Source organism: Chiloscyllium plagiosum, unplaced genomic scaffold (genome assembly GCF_037043375.1).
Source record: "Chiloscyllium plagiosum isolate Xiang-an unplaced genomic scaffold, Cpla_swu_hap1 HiC_scaffold_31, whole genome shotgun sequence".
Classification (NCBI taxonomy): Eukaryota; Metazoa; Chordata; class Chondrichthyes; order Orectolobiformes; family Hemiscylliidae; genus Chiloscyllium; species Chiloscyllium plagiosum.
Window position 1 is genome coordinate 31,623,448 of NW_028270169.1, and position 21,791 is coordinate 31,645,238.

Genomic DNA, 21,791 nt, shown 5'->3' on the forward strand with positions numbered 1-21,791 from the left:
ATTGGGACCATTACTGCTCTTAAATAATTTTGAAGTAGGTTTCTGTACATACATCATAAACTCTCCAAACTCATGGAAAAAATGCAAAAAACCAGAATGCCAGACTATTTTAGAGCTGCAATGGCAAACTCTCTCTCAAAATACCTACAACCACAGGGACAAAAAGTGATAGCTGATGATACTTTCTAAAATTTGTAGAAAATGACCCATATACCAAGATGCTTAGAAGCATAACTTGGTATTATGTGACTTGAATAATTAAGTTTATTTTAAGACACCAACATATAAACAAAGAATTAAGCCACAATTAATTTCTCAAAGATGACATCTGCCCTATCACCACGAAAAGGGAATTCAGCCTGTTTATAACTGTTCCAAGGAGACATGCTAGTTACTAAAGCTTGTGCGCAGAAAATAACTTCAGACAATAATATTTAGGACAACCAATGACATCACCCCACCCACACCATGAGCTTAACTGTTATTCAGTCAAAGTACTTTAAAGCTAACACTGTAGGACTTTCATTTCTTTTTTCCTTCCCAGATTGAAGTAAATGAATTTAATGACTGTTTTAGTGTGTAAAAAAGTGGAAAAATACTGAGTTTCTCTAGTATATCAGACACAGTATATGTGCAGAACCAGTTTCTGCTTAGCAACAATTGCCCCCAAGTGTTAACTTTAACTCTCTCCACAAACTCTGAATGCTTCTGACATCTGTTTCAGAAACTCAGGATCTGTTTTGTTGTTTCGATTGTCTTTGTGATTTTGGTTGATCCTGGATGGAGACATCAATGTCTAGAATAGAACTTGAGCTCAACTTTCTGAAATGACCCAAAACTGACAAGTTTGGGTTTTAAAAAAGCCACGAGTAAACTTTTATTACCAAAGAAAAACAAAAATCAGCACAACATGCTCATAATAGATAAAACTTTACTGAACTATTCTTTTCAGGAATGTGGGAATTTTGGGCAAAGCCCACCCCAAATGCCTTTGAATCCAGTGGCTGGCTAGAAGGCATTAACAGTTAACCATATTAAGCTCTGGAACTGGTGTTACTGTGAGCCAGGTGGGATAAGGATGTTAGATTTCTTTCCTGAAAGATCAAGCACACAGTTTTGGTAAAACTGAGTTTATACAAAGTAAAAAAAAATTGTGAAGTGCTTATGCACTGAAGCAATGAACTTCAGTGGATTAATGGATTTTTACCTAAATCATTACCTACAACTATAATGAATATGGAAGAGTAGGACATTCAATAAGATTATAGTTAATCTGACTATGACTTGAATTCCACTTACCTGCCCTACTTTTGATATCCTTCAACTATCAAGAACATACCCACCTCTGCCATAAAATATTCAATGCAGGGGGTGGGTCTTATAACTAAGGGACTTTTGAACTGTCGTAAATTGAGACCTATCAAAATGGTCTCTCCTAAGTTTAGTCTCTTTTCAACATCCACCCATCAAACCCCCTCAACACCTCATGTTGTTTCACTAAGATCACTTCATACCTCTAAATTCTAATGCACATAGGCATAACCTGGGTTTAAAAAAACTTTCCTTCTCAGACACTCCATGTCAAGCAGTGAACCATTCATGGTTTTAAAATAATTAGAACCTCAATGAAGACTTTATGCAGTACTCCAGATGTTTTAATCAAAGCCTTACACAGCTGCAGTGTTTGGTGCCTCTGTATACATGTGTAGTTCATGTACCAGGGCACCCAGATCCCCCTCTGCCTCAGTTCTTCAGTCTAAATATGCTGCTTCTCTATCCTTCCTGCCACAGTAGACAAGTCCACGTTTTTCAACATTATGACCACATCTGCCTTTTCTCTCCTCACCCACCCATATTCCTTTGTAGACTGCTGTCCGCTTCACAACACACAATCCTATGTTAGCAGCAAATTAGCATATCTTCAGTTCCTTTCCTGCTTTTTACACAGACCATTTTATGATCTGCCAGTATTTCCAAGTACTGCTTATTTACCTGAAGACAGTGTCAAATAAAAATTTTAGGTACTTTACAGCCTCGCGGACTCAAAACAGAATTTAAAACAAAGCATAACCTCTGTACACACCCACCTTCCCCTGATAGCGTCCACAGAACAGACCCACTTTCTCTTTATATATTACGTAACCACTGTACCTTTTCACTTACCACTGCCGGTCATCTTTTGCTCTAGGTACCCTCAAATCCTTTTCACTTGCTCCTCTCCCACTTTAATTAGCATAAAATAAATAATTTTCCAGCTTCTTAATCATACTGCATTTCACAGTTAAATGCCAAGTTCTTAAAGACAACATTCTAATTAACAGAATGCAACTAAAGCAAACAATGAAACTAGAGGGTGAAATTAAAGAATGTTATTCTTTTAGAAGTGTTAAATTTAGTTTCCTTTAACCCAGCCACAAGGTCAGGAAAGAGTTGATTGCATAATATAGGTAGCTTCCCCCCACCCACCCCAATCAACTGCATACTCGATAAAATAGCCAAGTAGCACAACTGGTGGTCAAGAATGTGCAGCTGAGGCTACTTTTGAATACTGCACAAGGTCTGTCCAAGATATCAAGTCGAATTTGCAATTTATAAGACAGAGAGAATGTCCTATTGTTATTTTGTCAATTCAAAAAAAAATCAGTTAGTTAATTGCCCCATAATGTCATCCAGCTACATCAGTCCACTATGATTCACTGCAAAATTAATCCTAAACACAAATAATCCAATCACTTGTTAACTAGCCATAAATACTTTTCAATTCTTGGAGAAAATCATCAACCACGAGTGTGAAAAAGCTCCAGACTATGTAATATCCTTTGTACAAAGGCCAAACTCAAATTTAATTTTAATATACTGAATGAAAATATAGCCTTGGATTCAAAAACATTATGACTTTAGCTAAGTTCACCTCCAATTCCAGTTTTAAAAATGATTTACTTCTTGTAGCAATTCAGATCTTAAGCCTTAAGATTCAGTTTCTGACTTTTGGATTTTATTATATTAAATATAACCTGAATAGCCATCACTGGACAAATGCAATACTTTGGCAGGAATAAGAAATACATTGCTTCCTGGAACTCTATAGTAGCTACATTAACCCAATATATGATGCTAGTGCAAATTTTAAATATTTTATGTCATAATTGCACAAGCATGGAACCAAGTCCAGGGCTGATTGAACCAATTTTCCCACCAACCTTCATTCAGGTAACCAAAATTCAATCTTCCATTTTCATAAGCAGTTTGAATTGAACTTAAGTAAACTAGAACCAGTTTTCTATGTTACAAAAGTGACCACACTTCAAAAGATGCTTAAATTTGACCTAAAAATCAGTGTTGTGATATCTTTACATCATGAATGCTATGTAAACATATTTCTTTTTTTAATACCAAATTGCTATTGTACCTAGCTATGATGCTTTATTTATGCCAAAGACTGATTGGTGATGACAAAAACAATCCTTAAAATCTAATGGGAGGCAGACAAGACGACATTCGTGAGCATTCCCACCCAATTTGGTAACTAAATAACCCACACACCCTCAAATCTGGTGCAGACAAAGAATGTTGAGTTAAACTGAAGCATCTCTTGTTTAAATTCATTAAGAGCAGTCATTTATGCAATAGTACGGAACTAAAATCTCAAAATAAACAGTATATTGTTATTTGGGAAGGGTTAATAGGGAAGAACAAATTTCAATAGGAAAAATGCTAACTTGAATGAAAGTTGCAGTCTCATGAACATAAACAGAAGGACAACTGCGATTTCCCTCAAAATGATATGTGAAAAGTTGCTTTTAAATGCAATGCATTGCTATTTGCACCATTCAGAATGGTGCATGGTTAGGGAAGCTTTACAGATTTTAAAAATAAGTTTAACTACAAGTCTAGTAAAATATAGTTGCTCTTTCCACTACCCAAAACTGGCTTTATTTGAACTTGCCAACAACTATAGCAAATTATAAAATGATTAGACACGAGTTCACCCGTCATGCTTTATATCTTTTAGTCATCATAAACCATTGATACAATGCTTGCTGCTGGTGTTACATGCTTATTTTTGGAATAAAAGGCATTTAAATTAATTTAATAAGCATCATGCCACCAAGACCGTAAATCAATAATCAACAATTGCAATTATGTACTTAGTAGAATGAATAGTGTTTGATGGCAAGGATAAATTTGGTTAAAAGCCAAGTACGAACATGACAATTTTTTTATTAAAAATAAAAAAAAAAGAGCACTACACACCTCAAATAAACTACCTCTATATTTATCTCCCTGTTACCTGTGTGGTGGCTGAAAAGGTCCAAAGTGAAAAAGGATGCTACATCTGACTTCTTTCTTGCTGTCTCCATTACTTTTCTTATCTGACCCTAGTGCTCTCTCTGCGTTTCCACTGCCACTGTTCCCTTCACTGTAATTTGCAGAAGAGTTAACAGGCTCAGGATCATTTGTACATACATCTTTCTACCCTTCACCTATAAAGATGTACATCAAGTGTATTATGCAAGACAGCAAATCCTACAGCTTCTACTGCAGACCGAAACAAATTTCAGACTTGAAGTAACTTAATACAAGTTAACTGGGATTTCACTTGTAACATCAACCTATCATAAAGCCATGGCATCACAGATGTAGGAATGCGGCTTTATTTCCCTACTCGAGTTGTCTCTTGAGCATGCATTTCTAATAGGCATACCAAGGAAGGAAGACAACAATCTCTGGGCACATTACCAGCTGAAGCTGCATCAGCACATTAGCTGAAGCCCATTCGCTGCAGGCAATGAATGCCTTAAGAACATGTTTGTTAAAAGCCAACTTCAGATTTTTAATGCAAAATTCAAAAGCAGCAGCATTGAGATTTGAAAATATCAGTAACAGAGTCAAAAGTACCAAATGATTCAAAGATGGTTCCACAACAGAAATTATTAAGTACATAACTTAAATTTTCTGAAATTTGTATTTCAACCCTTCTCCACAGTAAGGTTAACAATTATCAAATTTTACCACATGGTGGTGCTGTTGCTAACATTGTGCAGTTGCAGGGACTGTTATGGAACAATGAATGGAGAAAATAAGATTAACAATAATAGAAAGGAAGGTGATACATATTGGGAAAACATAAAAAATGTACATACATAATGAAGGACAAGTGCAGACAAACCTCAGTTCAGAGTGGAAGGAAAATTTGGTAAAATCCATTGAAAGGGTGCAGTTACACACCATGCTGTATTACGCTATGACTGAGTGTTACAATGAAGATATCTCCAACGGCAAGAGGCAGGTGACTGGGCTCCTTCAATTATCAATAAGGTTAAGAAATATCATTCAATACTTCAAAATGCTTCACTTATACATTAAAGTAGAAAAAACCTCCACTAAATAGGGCAAAAGGAAGTGGGGGGGGGGGGGGGGGGAGAGAAGAGGGAGAAAAGGCTTGTTATGAGTGATTGCCTTACTGAAGGGAACATGGTGACAGCAAAATCTACAATAAGAAAAATCAATTTTACAAAAAGAAACAACCAAAGGAAGATACTTCACATCTGAAAACAAGCAGCAGGCCAAAAGACTGACCTTCATGTGATTCACATGTTTCCTGTTCACAAGTGGCATATACTCATCCAAATCTGGAGCTCCAAACAATATTGGTGACAACTTAGTTTTAAGCAACCAATGAAGGAAATCTCTATTTTCACTGGAAAAAAGGTTAACAGGTATTGTGAATGCTCAACCAGCAGAGACCATGCGGTTCAACAGCAGAGGAATATTGAGCATCACATTACTTGTTCAATCAGTACTCTCCCTTGTTAGAACACAATGCTTTCAAACTAGGATCCGAAAAGGTCAAGCTTCTGCTGTGGTTCTGTTCGCCGAGCTGGAAGTTTTTGTTGCAAACGTTTCGTCCCCTGTCTAGGTGACATCCTCAGTGCTTGGGAGCCTCCTGTGAAGCGCTTCTGTGGCGTTTCCTCCGGCATTTATAGTGGCCTGTCCCTGCCGCTTCCGGTTGTCAGTTTCAGCTGTCCGCTGTAGTGGCCGGTATATTGGGTCCAGGTCGATGTGTTTGTTGATGGAGTTTGTGGAGGAGTGCCATGCTTCTAGGAATTCCCTGGCTGTTCTTTGTTTCGCTTGCCCTATAATGGTAGTGTTGTCCCAGTCAAATTCATGTTGCTTGTCGTCTGCGTGTGTGGCTATTAAGGATAGCTGGTCGTGGCATTTCGTGGCTAGTTGATGTTTGTGGATGTGGATCGTTAGCTGTCTTCCGGTTTGTCCTATATAGCGTTTTGTGCAGTCCTTGCATGGGATTTTGTACACTACATTAGTTTTGCTCATGCTGGGTATTGGGTCCTTCGTTCTGGTGAGTTGTTGTCAGAGGGTGGCTGTTGGTTTGTGAGCTGTTATAAGTCCTAGGGGTCGCAGTAATCTGGCTATCATTTCAGAGATGTTCTTGATGTATGGTAGTGAGGCTAGTCCTTTCGGTTGCGGCATGTCCTCGTTCCATTGTCTTTCCCTTAGGCATCTGTTGATGAAATTGCGAGGATATCAGTTTTTGGCGAATACCTTGTATAGGTGTTCCTCTTCCTCTTTTTGCAGTTCTGGTGTGCTGCAGTGTGTTGTGGCCCTTTTGAATAGTGTCTTGATGCAACTTCGTTTGTGGGTATTGCGGTGGTTGCTTTCATAGTTCAGGACTTGGTCTGTGTGTGTGGCTTTCCTGTATACCTTTGTGGTGAATTCTCCGTTTGGTGTTCTCTGGACCCTCACGTCTAGGAATGGGAGTTGGTTGTCCTTTTCTTCCTCTCTCGTGAATCGGATTCCTGTGAGTGTGAAGTTGATGATCCAGTGTGTTTTCTCTATTTCCGTGTTTTTAATGATTACAAAGGTGTCATCAACATATCTGACCCAGAGTTTGAGTTGAATTTGTGGTAAGACTGTTTGTTCTAACCTTTGCATTACTGCTTCTGCTATGAGTCCCGAGATCGGTGAGCCCATGGGTGTTCCGTTGATTTGTTCTCGGACCCAATATACCGGCCACTACAGCGGACAGCTGAAACTGACAACTGGAAGCGGCAGGGACAGGCCACTATAAATGCCGGAGGAAACACCACAGTGCTTCACAGGAGGCTCCCAAGCACTGAGGATGTCACCTAGACAGGGGACGAAACGTTTGCAACAAAAACTTCCAGCTCGGCAAATGGAACCACAGCAACGAGCATCCGAGCTACAAATCTTCTCTCAAACTTTGAGGTTAAGCTTCTGCTAGTCCCAATTTATAAACCCTTCCCTATGTCAATTTATTGGATTACATGAGAAAGACCACAACTGCATGACCATAATTTACAGCTGTTCTCCTCAAAATACCTGTAATTGACAAGATAGAAGAAAAAACATTCCAGAACAAAATTACTAACAGATTTCCTCGTACTGGTTTACTGTAAAGTAAACTGAAAATTTATCTGGAACTAAATAGAAAAAAATTTGAGGCTCCAGTTGTAGCATTCCCTTCTCATTCACAGGCCATATGGCAGTGCCTCCCTCTCTCTACTTTCATCCTCCTCTCTTATTCCCCCAAATCCCTGCTTACCAATCCAGAATAATCAGATAACCAAACGACTATATTTGGGCATCTACCAAGTGGTTAGAAAGGGAACAGAAACTCTCATGCACTCAAGTCTGTGAGCAGTACATTACCACCATCGTTCTACCGATGATATAGCCTGAAAAACTAGTTTCAGCAGTCCAGCATAGCACTTTTACTCAGTTATGCTAAGTATCAAACCCTGGGTAGACTGGCATGTAGCTACTGTCACGAGTCTGTACCTTCAAGTTTTTGACTGGCCTCAGAAAAACCATGTTGGACAACTCAAAGCATGTCACTAACATTCTAGGTAGGTAAGCTGCTCCCAAAATAGAAACAGAGCTGAGGTAATGAATAAGAATATGAAGCTAGCAAATAAAAAAAAGTTCCTAATGAGTGTATTACACTTCTGAAAATTGATTGCTGCAGGATTTTGAGTACTGCAGAGCAGATTTCATTGCCATAATGAACAGCAGGTTTTGAAAACCATAAAGAGCTACAGTTAAGGTGATCAAAGTGTATACTTTAACTTGTAAATACATAAATCACAAAAATAAGGCAAAGCCCCAATAACCTTAAGAACATGCACCAAGATGGGCCACAAGCATTCAACTTAGGCACTGAACAAAATTGATAACTATAACTTAATTTTTCAAGCTCCCTTTGATCACACCATTATGTACGTAGCAAATATTCCTTTGATCAATTTGCCTCTGGACGATGAAGTAACTTATTTTGCCTAAAGAACATTGCTAAAAATTTCCTAATCTGTTAGCGATTGACATTAGCAAATACAAAATATATTTCAACTTAAAATAAAATTAGTGATAACCAAAATAACAAAAGCCTTCAAACAAAAAGTAGCAAATCACTAAAAGGTAAAGTTTTCTAGATTTATAAGCCATTTCAAAAATGAGCAAAATCTTAATTTCCTGTGACTTTATAGGTTAAATTGAATTTGTAAGTCAATTTTTTAATACTGCAGTTCTTAAAGTATCCTATCATCTAATACAGAACAACTGCAAGTATTACTTACCCTAAAGGTTTTGGCTTGTGCGTATCTAACGAATGTAACTGACATCTTTTGTTCTTTTTACTTTTAGGAATTGCATCAATAGTCTCATTTAGTTTAGACCTAAGAAGAAATTCAGAACTTACTATACAGAACTCATTGACAAAGTAAAACATTTTCCAACAAACTTCTGTGGCCCTATACGCAGGTAACTCAACTTGATAGTAGTGCATTACATGAGTTACACCAAAATAATCCATTTCAAATGATGCAAACTGTTGTCTTGATTGGGACTCTCTGGATAGAAGGGAAAGGGGTCTAAAATAATTTCCTTTAAACTGGCAAAATGCAACAAACAAATAATCTCAGGCTCTAATCAGGTCAGAAAAAAATTAAAATATAATTGCAAAGGTCAGGGGAAGGAAAGTCAGTCTCATGCTTTCAGAACATAACGGGACCTCTGAGAATGACAGAGATGATTTTTCAGAGAAACTGAATATTTGTTTTCATATAGCTACAGACCCAACCAAATTAATGGAATAGCATATTTTCTATCTTTTTGAAAAACATAGAAGACTAATAGTGTAGAACCTTTAAATTGTTCATCCGCAGCTAACGTATTTTTAACTGACATTAAGTTGCTCATTTCAACTTGTTACAGACTCTATAAATGTTGAATTTATTCAAAACTCCTGAATTTAAATGTTGAAATTATGCCAGTTTTAGCCACTTCCACTTCACAGCAGAAGGCTGTATCAATGTTTTAAAAATCACTACTGCAGTCTCAAGCAAAACACTTCACAAATCCTTTCCAAGTTCATTTCATGAATTCGTATTTAACTGAAATTAACACTGTTACAAAAAGGTAACTAGTCAACATTTTTCCATTTAAGAGATTTTAAATTGCATGCCATAATGAATCCAAGTAACTTCCCAAATTTGTTAATCAGAACCCATAATATGCATACCCTGCTAAATGTTCCTTTCGCTCCCAGATTGATTAAGTTAGTATTTACAATGAATGAGATTGTATAATAAAACTGCTGCGCGAGTCAGTAGTTGAAGTCCATTTAATTGGACGTGTTTTACTCCTTCAACTGAGCAACTCAGGGCAAGATCTTATTAACGGCACAGAAAAGTCAGAATGAAACTAGATTAGTTTTATCAATACATTTGCTCCTGTGAAAATTTATTCAAGTGCACTCAGTCTTAAAATATCATGGATTGTACATAGTCAGGAAATGGCAACAAAATGATTTAGTCAGATTTAATTCTCAAAAAGGGAAATAAGTATTGACTTACCCGTGCACGTAAAATAATGTGAACAGTTTTTTTGCATCCGTCATGCAAGCACGAGTTACCGAAAGAACTCCTGTGGGCCCCACTGAAAGTGGCTCCAAAGCTGGATTACCAGATTCTACTAGCTGGGAAAAAAGTCGTTCCACACTGCGTCGACACCCAACACATGGAACAAGCTGAGAAAGTGCACTGAAGACTTCACGGGATGTCACCATCATAGCAATATTAAGGTCTTGCTGCTTGAGCATGCCATGTTGCTAAAACAAAATAGATTTAATGTTACATTGTGTTACATAAATCTAGATCTTGAGAAAGGAGACCCTTTGTTGGAAAAACTTGTGTTATTTTTAAGAACATTAACTGCAACCCTCTTTAGGTTCCTTCAAAGGAAACAGCAATACTTTAAAAACGTAATGAGATGTTAAAGGGTTAATTGGCTCCACTGACAAGGAAGTAATTGGATGTCAGTGGGCGATGTTCTTCTGTCTTGTAGGCAGGATGCGACAACCTAATCACTTCACACTGCTCTTGGGTGGCATGTAACTGTGAGGGACTGGTAGGGGTTTGTGTCTTGCGTGCAAGACCGACTGATGTAAAACCCTGTAAAAAGCACTGTTTCCTCGTTCAGGGAGCTTCACTTGACAATATTCACAATGCTTGTGAAGCATAAGTGATCCTCAAGGCTTGTACTTGCTGAAATAAAAATTGTGGTTGCATCAAGCGTATAAGAATCAAGGGAATCGAACAATTTTCAAATGAACTGAAATGTTGCATTTTCCATCTACTCATTTTAAAATGCATTACAGATTTAGACCCCTTTTTTAGTTCATGTTTAGGAAGACAATAGAATTTTGCATGATTTGCAAAGATGGTCCAAGTCGTGAGAGGCTGAATGAGAGGGCTGTTTTCCCTGGAGTGTTGGAGGTTGAGGGGCGACCTTAGAGGTTTATGAAATCATGAGGGACATGGATAAGGTAAATAGCCAACACCTTTTCTCCAGGGTGGGGAGAGCACAAACTAGAGGGTATAGGTTTAGGGTGAGTGGGGAAAGATATAGAAGGGATCTAAGGGGCAACATTTTCATGCAGAGAGTGATGCACACGTGGAATGAGCTGCCAGAGGAAGTGGTGGTGGGGTGGTTAGTACAATTACAACATTTATAAGGTATGTGGATGGGTACATGAATAGGAAGGGTTTAGGAAGTGGTGGGCCAAATGCAGGCAAATAGGATTAAATTTACAGTATATAGGATATCTGGTCAACACAGACGAGTTGGACCAAAGGGCCTGTTTCTGTACTTGATATCTTGATGACTAAGCAGACTCGAAGAACTGAAACAATAGATTACCTATTTGTATTCTTTAAAGAGAGTAAAAAGAATTCTTGACAAGGCCAGACATTTTTTTGCCATTCCTGACCACCACTGAGGATCAGTCACCTTCTTAAAACGACAGTCGATGGTGGAGCTACATCCAGAGCATGGTCAGGAAGTAAGCTCTAGGGTTTGATTCAGTGACTGAACAGCAGTATATCCAAGTCAAGATGGTGTGTGTAACTTGAGACTTTCAGGTAGCATTGCTATGAAAGTCTACAGTTCTTATTCTTCTAGGGGATAGAGGTTAATAATTTAGATAGTGCTGTCCAAGAAACCTTTTGAGCAATTGCAATGCCTCGTTGGTCATATGTACTGTCATAACTGACTTAGTGAAGGGAGGAACTAAAAGTGTTTGTTTGTTTTTTAAATTCACTCTTGGGATATGAGCATTGCTGACAAAGCCAGCATTTATTGTCCACCCAAATTGCCCTTCAGGTGGTGTTAATGAGCTAACTTCTTGAACCACTGCAGTCCATGGGTTGTAGGTAGACTTAATATAGGGAGAAAGTTCCAAGATTTTGACCCAGCAACACTGAAGGAACCATGCTATTTCCACGTTAGGATGGCGAATAGCTTGGTGGGGAATTTGCAGGTGGGAGTTGTGTAAGACTCTGGTGTGGCCGCATCTGGAGTATTGTGTGCAGTTTTGGTCGCCATACTATAGGAAGGATGTGGAGGCACTGGAACGGGTGCAGAGGAGGTTTACCAGGATGTTGCCTGGTATGGTAGGAAGATCGTATGAGGAAAGGCTGAGGCACTTGGGGCTGTTTTCATTGGAGAAAAGAAGGAGGTTGAGGGGTGACTTGATAGAGGTGTACAAGATGATTAGGGGTTTAGATAGGGTTGACCGTGAGAACCTTTTTCCACGTATGGAGTCAGCTATTACGAGGGGGCATAGCTTTAAATTAAGGGGTGGTAGGTATAGGACAGATGTTAGGGGTAGATTCTTTACTCAGTGAGTCGTGAGTTCATGGAATGCCCTGCCAGTAGCAGTGGTGGACTCTCCCTCTTTATGGGCATTTAAACGGGCATTGGATAGGCATATGGAGGATAGTGGACTAGTGGAGGTTAGGTGGGCTTGGATCGGCACAACGAGGGCCAAAGGGCCTGTACTGCGCTGTATTTTTCTATGTTCTATGAGGTTCACCGATATATCTGCTGCCCTTGGGGCTTTTTAGATGCAAGTGGTCATAGCTGTGGTGTCACTTAAATGGGCTAATTTTATATTTAATGATGCAGAACTTGGGTTTGTTTTTGAGGTTGCATTCATTTAGATTATTCCAACACACTCCTGAACAGCCCTTAGATAAAAGGTGTTAAGGAGATAAATTCTGGCTCAAGCATTTCTCAGCCTCCAACAGCACTGTGCCCAGTCTTCTCCAACAGGTTACACACCAGCCTGACCTGCCATCTCTTCAATATCACCAGGTTAAAATTCTTGACTCCTTTAAAACCATTATGGCATATTAATTAACCACAGGGCTAAGAGATGGTGGATGTTTGGGTATGGTCACCCCACAGCTTTAACCAGGTATATGATAATGAATACATTGTGACTTTCATCCAGGCAGTTAAGACAGACCAGGAAATAGTTTCTGGGTCTTCAGAGAATGAACTGGAGAGAGCAAAGAAACAGAGGAATCATTTCACTACTGAGTGTACTTTATAGACCAACTATAGTGAAAGAGGAAACAAATTTACACAACAATTATGCCAATCTGTCGAAGAATTATAGCAATAAGGTGACTTCAATTATCCCAACCAACAGGGGTAGTTCTAGTTTAAGAGCAGAGATTAAGTTTTAGTGTGGGTTTAAAAGAATTTTCTATAACACTATTTCCAATTAATGAGAATACTACTGGATTGGTTCTGGAGAATAGGGTAGGGTAAACTGAAGAGTGTATAAATAAGGAATATTAAGGGGGCAGTGGTCAAAATATTACATATTTGTTTGTTAAGAGACAATAAGAGTTTAACTAACTCAATTGAGTTCTCAGTTATGGTAACAGAGGCACTCCTGATGATAGTAATGCCATTGACGTGCTATACACAAATTTCAAAACGAACTTGATAAAATACAAAAGTTACAACACTAGATAGAAAGGTACAGTAGCAGCTGGGGAATGAATTGGGCAAGTGACAGGAAATAAATAATAAATGGTGTTTTTTCAGACCGTAGTGGAGTATTAGTGTGATTAGCATTAGGATCACTGACTTAGTACATTAATTTTAAGAGATAAGCTACCAATTTAGACTCTAGCATAAACAGGTTCCATTTTAAAATTGCAGATGGGACATGGAAATTTAATGAACTGTAAAAAAGACAGTACAAGTGCACAATCCTTCATCCAAAATGCTCGCAACCAGCTGGTTTTCGGAAATCAGAATTTTTCTAATTTCAGAATAAGTAACAGTTTGATGGTAAAATTTTTTTAAAAAAATCTTACCTAACAACAGACTCACCGGGTAAAACGGGCCTCGAAACAGAATTGAGGCCTGCCAGGTTTATGGAATCATAAGGGGCATGGATAGGGTAAATAGCCAAGGTATTTTCTCTGGGGCGAGTGTCCAGATGTAGGGGGCATAGGTGGAGGGTGAGAAGGGAAAGATTTGAGAGAGACCTAAGGGGCATCTTTTTCACACAGAGGGTGATATGTATATGGAATGAGCTGCCAGAGGAAGTGGTGGAGACTTGCACAATTACAACATTTAAAAAGCATCTGGATGTGCATATGAATAGGAAGGGTTAAGAGAGAGATGTGGACCAAGTGCTGGCAAATGGGAGCAGATCAATTGAGGATGTGGTCAGCGTGGACTTCTTGTTCCATTCTGTACATCTCTATGACTCTATTTGGTCATTATGAAAAAGATTCAAATGCTAAATAGGGTGCAGGGCAGCAGTTAAAGAAAGCAGCACATGCTAGTTAGTGTCATCAGTACAAAATTATATTGAAGTTGTATAGATATTTGGGGCCAGACTCAACTGGAGTATTACATTTGGTCACTACATTTCAAGATAGATAAGGGATTAGAAATGGTACAGAGGAAATCAATGAGAACGATTCCCAGAATGAAAGACTTCATTAAACAGTTAAAACTGACAGGCTAAAGAAGCGGAGGCTGTTCTCATTACAGAGACAGAATTAAAAGGTTCAGAGGCTCAAAATAAAACAGTATAGATTGAGCAGACAGGGAGAAAGAATACCAATTAGAATTTAAATCATGCTACCTTCAGCCACAATAGCAGGGAATGGCAAGGGGAGTATACCAGTTGAGTTGCTCCAGCAGAGATAAAAGGTTGTAGGATTTCCTCCAGTGCTGAAACCATTCTATGATTGTGACCCTCTATTTAGCAGTTACAAGTTAGTCTGTTTATACTAACAAAAACCCAACCATTCTTGGTCAGTGAAAAATGTCTACCACTTTTTTGCCCTAAGCCCACAGGTAAAGAAATTCACATGTCCTGAGGACACATGATAAGATCCAATGGACATAGACCTCAGGCAGTTTTCCATAATAAAGCAAATCAGATGGTGCACTTTTTAAGTCTGACTCTCATGCCAATACAAAGAGTATATAAGAGTCCTGGTCACCGTGACAGAATGACAATTTATGGCAAAAGATCAAAATCAAGCTTATGCGAAATTTATTTCACCTTATTAGCTTATAGATTCACTGCAAAAGAAAACACTTCCGTTGTTTAACTTCTGCCTCTGGGTCACTCATTAATGAGACCACCTATCAGATGATGATACGGCACCATCAGCTGATATACAACTAACTGTTCATGACCCTTCTTAGGGCTGAACTAAATATTTGGGAAGAGGTGCAGTGGTAGCAATATCAATGAATTAGTATTCAGAGGCCTAGTCTAATACCGGGGGGAAAGCATGGCTTCAAATCTCACCATGGCATCCAATGGAAATAAAATTAAAAAAAATAAAAATGAGGGAAGACTTAAGAATTAAACTGCATTTATTTCAATGTGAAAGGCCTAACAGATAAGGCAGATGAACTCAGGGCATGGATGGGTACATGGGACTGGAATATCATAGCTATTACAGAAACACAGCTTAGGGAGGGACAGGATTGGTAGTTCAACAGTCCAGGATGTTGTCAGTCACTATAGGGTAGACAGAGGCGGGGGGGGGAGGGGGGGGGGGGGGGGGGGGGGGGGGGAGACGGGACTCTTTCAGATTAGGGAAAAAAACATAGCAGTACTTAGAGACAACATCTGAGGGATCATACAGTGAGGCTATTCTCGATACAACTGAAAAATAAGGGAGTGATCACTTATGTACTACTGCCCAATAATCAGCAGTCACCCCAAAAGGATGGTCATAGGAGGAGATTTAAAATTTCCAAACAGACTGGGAATATGTTAAGGGCTTGAATTTAAGTGTATTCAAGAAAAAAATCTCAATCAATACGTAGATGGCTCTACTGGAGCAAAGCTTTTCCTCTTGGGAAAGAAGACAGGACAAGTGACTAAGATGTTAGTAAGGGAACACTTTGGGACCAGTGATCATAATTCTATTAGCTTTCAAAGTTATGGAAAAGGACAGGTCTGGTCCAATTTTCAAAAGGCGATTGCAGAAGGCTGACAAGTGGAGCCTTTCAAAAGAGAGATGAGACTTTAAAGCCATGATGTTCCTGTTAGTGTGAAGGTTTAAGGCTGGCAAGAACTAGGAAACACTGGATAACTAGAGATTAAGTTAAAAATCACAACACCGTGTTATAGTCCAACAAGTTTATTTGGAAGCCTAGCTTTTGAAGTGCTGCTCCTTCATTAGGCAGTTGGGATCAAGTGAAACCCCAGAGTTTAGGGGGTACAGGAATACACTTAAGCAGGAAATCCAAGGGCAAAAAAGGGATAAAAAGATAGCTTTGACAGATAGGGTAAAGGAGAATCCAAAAGATAAACAAACAAAAGTAATCAGGGGCCCCTTTAAGATGAATGTGGCCATCTCGGTGTGGAACCACAAGAGATGGGAAGAGATCCTAAAATGAATATTTCTCATCAGTATTTATTGCAGAGGAAGATATGGAAGCGAGGGAACTCTTTTTGTGGGGTGGGGGGGGCAGCGGGTGGGAGAAGAGGGGGTTGTAAAATAAGTACTGATTGCTGGAAAAGTGTCCATATTACAGAGGTGGTGCTGAAGAGTCTTAATATGACTAATAAGATAGCTCAATCCCTGGGTTCTGTCCAAGTGTATCCCAGCACATTGTGGGAAGCCAAGGAAGGAACTGTAGGGCACATAGCAGAGATACTTTGATCGGCAATGACAGGTAAGGTGCCACAAGACTGAAAGGTGGCAAATGTTGTGACATTATTTAAGAAAGGCTGTAAGTAAAAGCCAGAAAGCATCTCTACCCATCTTTAACATTTTCTCTCAGCCCCAAGTTTAAGTTAGTCAAGGAAATTTTAAGGATCAATGACTACATTTTTATGATAACCTAGACTTATTGACATTTATTAAATGGCTGTTTATTTGGTCAAAGTCATTTAGTCCTTTATACAAATCAAATTTCCTGACCCAAATCTTCACATCAGAATCTAGAACATGATTCTCAAATGCTGTGGTTCTGTTCGCCGAGCTGGAAGTTTTTGTTGCAAACGTTTCGTCCCCTGGCGAGGCGACATCCTCAGTGCTTGGGAGCCTCCTGCGAAGCGCTTCTTTGATGTTTCCTCCAGTGTTTATAGTGGCCTGTCCCTGCCGGTTGTCAGTTTCAGCTGTCCGCTGTAGTGGTTGGTATATTGGGTCCAGGTCGATGTGTTTGTTGATGGAGTTTGTGGATGAATGCCATGCCTCTAGGAATTCCCTGGCTGTTCTCTGTCTGGCTTGCCCTATGATAGTAGTGTTGTCCCAGTCGAATTCATGTTGCTTGTTGTCTGCGTGTGGCGCTACGAAGGACAGCTGGTCGTGTCGTTTCGTGGCTAGTTGATGTTCATGTATGCGGATTGTTAGCTGTCTTCCTGTTTGTCCTATATAGTGTTTAGTGCAGTCCTTGCATGAGCAAGACAAATGTAGTGTACAAAATACCATGCAAGGACTGCACTAAACACTATAGGACAAACAGGAAGACCACTAACGATCCGCATCCATGAACATCAACTAGCCACGAAACGACACGACCAGCTATCCTTAGTAGCCACACACGCAGACAACAAGCAACATGAATTCGACTGGGACAACACTACTATCATAGGGCAAGCCAGACAGAGAACAGCCAGGGAATTCCTAGAGGCATGGCATTCATCCACAAACTCCATCAACAAACACATCGACCTGGACCCAATATACCAACCACTACAGCGGACAGCTGAAACTGACAACCGGAAGCGGCAGGGACAGACCACTATAAACACCGGAGGAAACATCAAAGAAGCACCTTGCAGGAGGCTCCCAAGCACTGATGTCGTCGCCTAGCCAGGGGACGAAACGTTTGCAACAAAAACTTCCAGCTCGGCGAACAGAACCACAGCAACGAGCACCCGAGCTACAAATCTTCGCACAAACTTTGAATGATTCTCAAATATTGCAAATGGCTCATTATGGGATTGAATAAATAACCTAATTATGGTAAATAGTTACATATAAAGTGTAGTACAAAATGCTTCAACACAATAGCTACAAGTTTATACTCAATGGTTGCTGGTGTTTTACCTGCTTCCTTGCATTATTACTAAGAACAAATACCAATCCTGAGTACTCCACTCATCTCTCTTCCTGCTTTGCAGCTCATTCAGGTAACCTTTTCCAATGGTTTATTGCGCTGAGTATTTTCTCCCCCACAGAATGGAGTGAATCAGAGGAATACGTAGTCAGTACTTCACATCCAACACAAAGGTTTGCAGTATACAACATGGTTCCTGCTTACCTGGATAAATTGTTTCAGTTGTGCACTGTTGACCTGGTGACCGTCAAGGTTCAACATATTATCAGAGAATTCCATTACCATCTGTAGAAAAAATACAAGTCAGTTAGTTAATAGTCATTATAACACAAGGGACTGAAATGAGCAAGACATCTAAAAGCAATTGCCAAAACCTTGACAAGTGATTTTCTGAACTGCTCTTTGATCAACAGCCTCAAATTCTGCAATCTACTCTTCCAAGTATTTAAAATTCCTTGTTTAAATTTGGTCTCCACAGGCACTGTTCTACAGATTTTAAAAACAATCCCACAACATTTATTTTAACTACAAGCAGCCCATTAGCTAATCAAATTAAAAACTTGCATGTTGTTGGTTAAGAAACATTTTAATGAAACAATTCTATAAATAGAAAATAAATTCCTGGGTTTTCTATCACACATTGTATTTAATAGCATTAGACAGCAATGAGACACTAAATATACGCATGTTTACTAAGTAAAGTAAATCTAAAGCTACAATGTACAATTACAACATTTAAAAGGCATCTGGATGAGTATGAATATAAAGGGTTTAGAAGGATACGGGCCAAGTGCTGACAAATGGAACCAGGTTAATTTAGGATATCTGGTTGGCATGGACTGGGTTGACCGAAGGGTGTGTTTCCATGCCATACATCTCTCACTTGGTGGTTTAATTGATCTTCCAAGTCTAAAATTCAGCCTTGACAAGTATGATCACTTAAATGTACCTCTATAGGAAACAATTACCATTTTAAAAATATTTAATTTAGAAACAGACGGCTTTTCTACACTAAGTTTCAGTGGATACAACATGCTTCATTACATTTTGTTAAATGTCCTGAAACATCTTTCAGGGGTTATAAGGCATCATAATAAAATGAAAGTCTCTTATTTTTTCTCCCTGGCCAACCGTATCCTGGTCTGAGAATGTTCACATGATGCCCAGAGGTTGGGTCCTATTCTCAATGCAACTAAAGTGAACAGTCTTACTGACTGTTCTCCCCTTCATAAGGAGGCATGAATAGAATGGACAGAACAAGAGGGCCAAGCAACTCAAGTGAAGGGCATCTTTCTACATAAATATCCGTCCCATGTCGAAAGCTAAATATCTCCCCAAAAGACAGCATCTGACAATACAGCACCTCCCAGTACCATACTGAAGTGGCAGCCTAAATTATGGTTTATACTTCAAAGACCTGAACACAATGTTGACTCAGAAGATGTATCCTACCTTAGCTTTGTCAAATTATGTCTTTATAGTCTCCATGGATCCAATTTTCTGGCTTCCTTGGCACCCTTCACAAACTTACCCTTCATTTTGCCAAAAAAGACCCCAGTCTTTAACACACCAACTACAAATTTAATAGAACCATAACTGGTTTCTGCACTGGAGCTTTACTGCTAGCCGAAGGGTGACACAAGGGAGCAAGAGTACTACTAGTCAGGTGTTTTATGCCAGATTGAGAGGGGTGTTGATTGGACGTGAGGGTTTAGAGCTTGGATCCGTTTATTAATTGTATTAAAATGTCCAACAATAAAAATCATGCAACCTTAAACTTGTATGAAGTGCACAAGGGAATGAAAATGCAGATGCTTTTTTTAAAAAACCGTTTTAGAAAAAGCACAGATAAGTTGCAGATTGGGAACAAATCTAGAAGACGATACTGGATAAATAGAATCTGTAAAATGAAAACAAAATACAAAAGAGGATACAAATATTATCTTCAGTAGAAAAGGCTTCCAAGCCAACGTCACTCAAAGCCCTAAATTTGAAAATGGTATTTAAATCTTTTTATGGTTCTCTAACCTTACACTTTCCAAATATTTCTCTAATTCTGTTCACTTTTGAATGCTTCCTTCCATTATTGGTGGCCACAATTTCAGCTGTCTAGGTTTGCCACTCCATATTTTATTTCATAAACACCTTTATATCACATCACTTTCCGGTTTTAAAACAAGTTCTAGTTACCCTCAATATTTCATTTAAAAGTATTGTCCTTATGGCTTTCTGAAGCACCTTGATATATGTCCTTTATATATTTACATACCATATGCATATAAGGTGTTGATTTGGGGTGGAGGTGAAGCAACTTACTTGTAATTCTTTTAGTCTATGGTGTTTGCTGCTCACAATACAGACTCCTCCACAATAGAGGTAAAAAATGGTCAGCATGTCGTGTTTGTGGAATATCTCCATTCACTCCGCAAGCATGACCCTGCCCATCCGTTCACTTGCTGTTTCAATTCATCACTTCACTCATGCTCACATCTATCCCCTCAGCCTGCTGGAAGTTTCCAGTGAAGCACAAATGTAAATTTGGGAACAGCACCTCCTGTCGAGACACTTTAGCCTTCTGAACTTGACATTGTGCTTGACGGCTTCAAACCACAAAACAGACTTGAATCAAAACGAAGGAGCAAAGTGTCAGACTGCATCTTATTTTCATGGTTTTGCCAATGCAGAGCTGTTCATTATTTGGCCTTTAACATTTGTGACCACTGTTTTCAATATGATGACGTTTATTATTTAATCTTCAAGGCTTGTGTAAAGATTTGTAGCTTGGGTGCTGGCTGCCATAGTTGTGGGTATGTTAGCCAAGCTGGGAAGTTGATTTGCAGACGTTTTATCCCATCTGGGTGGCATTCAGTGCTTTGAAGCCTCCTGTGAACTGCTACTATACTGTGCTTTCTGGGAATATATTTGGTTCCGTTCTGGCTGCTTCCGGTTCGGTTGTTCATCGAAGTGGCTGGTATACTGAGTCAAGGTCTGTATGTTTGTTAGTCAGTGGTAGAGTGCCATGCTTCTAGAAATTCTCTGTCTGTCCTCTGTTTAGCTTGTCCTATGACCATTGTATTGAAGTTGTGGTCCTCGTCATCTGTGTATATGGCTATTAGGAACAGCTAGTCGTCGCATTTAGTGGCTAGTTGATGTTTGTGGATGCGGATTGCTGGTTTTCTGCCTGTTTGCCCGATATAGTATTTTGTACAGTCTTTGCATGGAATCTTGTAAATTATGTTAGCAATTTCATTAGGCAGATGCCCAGCAGACAAACAACACAAACGAGGACGTACCACGACCAAATACACTAGCCAATTTTATTTTTTAAAAAGTTGGAGCTAACAGCCAGACTTGTCCGGCCACTGATTCATTACAACCCAAAAACTGAGCCACGTCAGACAACTCACCAGAACAAAATGCTCTGTATCCATCACATGCAAGACTAATGTAATTTACAAGATTCCACACAAGGGTTACACAAAACATATAGGACAAATGGAAAATGTGAACGATGAGATTTGTTGCTCCCTGTGCAATCACGAACATGCTGGAAAAGTAACCTGTAGCATATCCTTACTGCAGGTGAATATAAACAAATAGCAGGAACGGATGAAAGAGAAACTAAAATTCCAAACTGATTAAAGTGTAGAACACAGCTTGCACTGAAACCTTAAAATGTTGGGAGACACTCAAAAGTCAAATCACATGTCTGAGGAGAAATATCAAGTTAACATTTTAAACATAAAACATTAACTATTAATCTCTCAGATGTCTGAATAGTTATGACCAATGTTTTCTGCTTTTTAAAAGTTTATTCATGGGATGTGGGCATTGCTGACTAGGCTAGC

General features: G+C 39.1%; 1 protein-coding gene across 2 annotated transcripts in view; it reads right to left on the reverse strand.

The window, feature by feature from the left end:
• The window catches only part of ggnbp2 (gametogenetin binding protein 2), an 88,022-nt gene that overhangs the window by 33,043 nt on the left and 33,188 nt on the right, over positions 1-21,791 (reverse strand). For both annotated transcript variants that reach the window (XM_043718557.2, XM_043718556.2), the window contains exons 2-4: positions 18,148-18,228; positions 9,894-10,147; positions 8,616-8,714 (exon numbers count right to left, since the gene is read on the reverse strand). In XM_043718557.2, the coding sequence (XP_043574492.1) occupies positions 8,616-8,714; positions 9,894-10,147; positions 18,148-18,228 (434 nt within the window). The remainder of the gene's footprint in view (positions 1-8,615; positions 8,715-9,893; positions 10,148-18,147; positions 18,229-21,791) is intronic.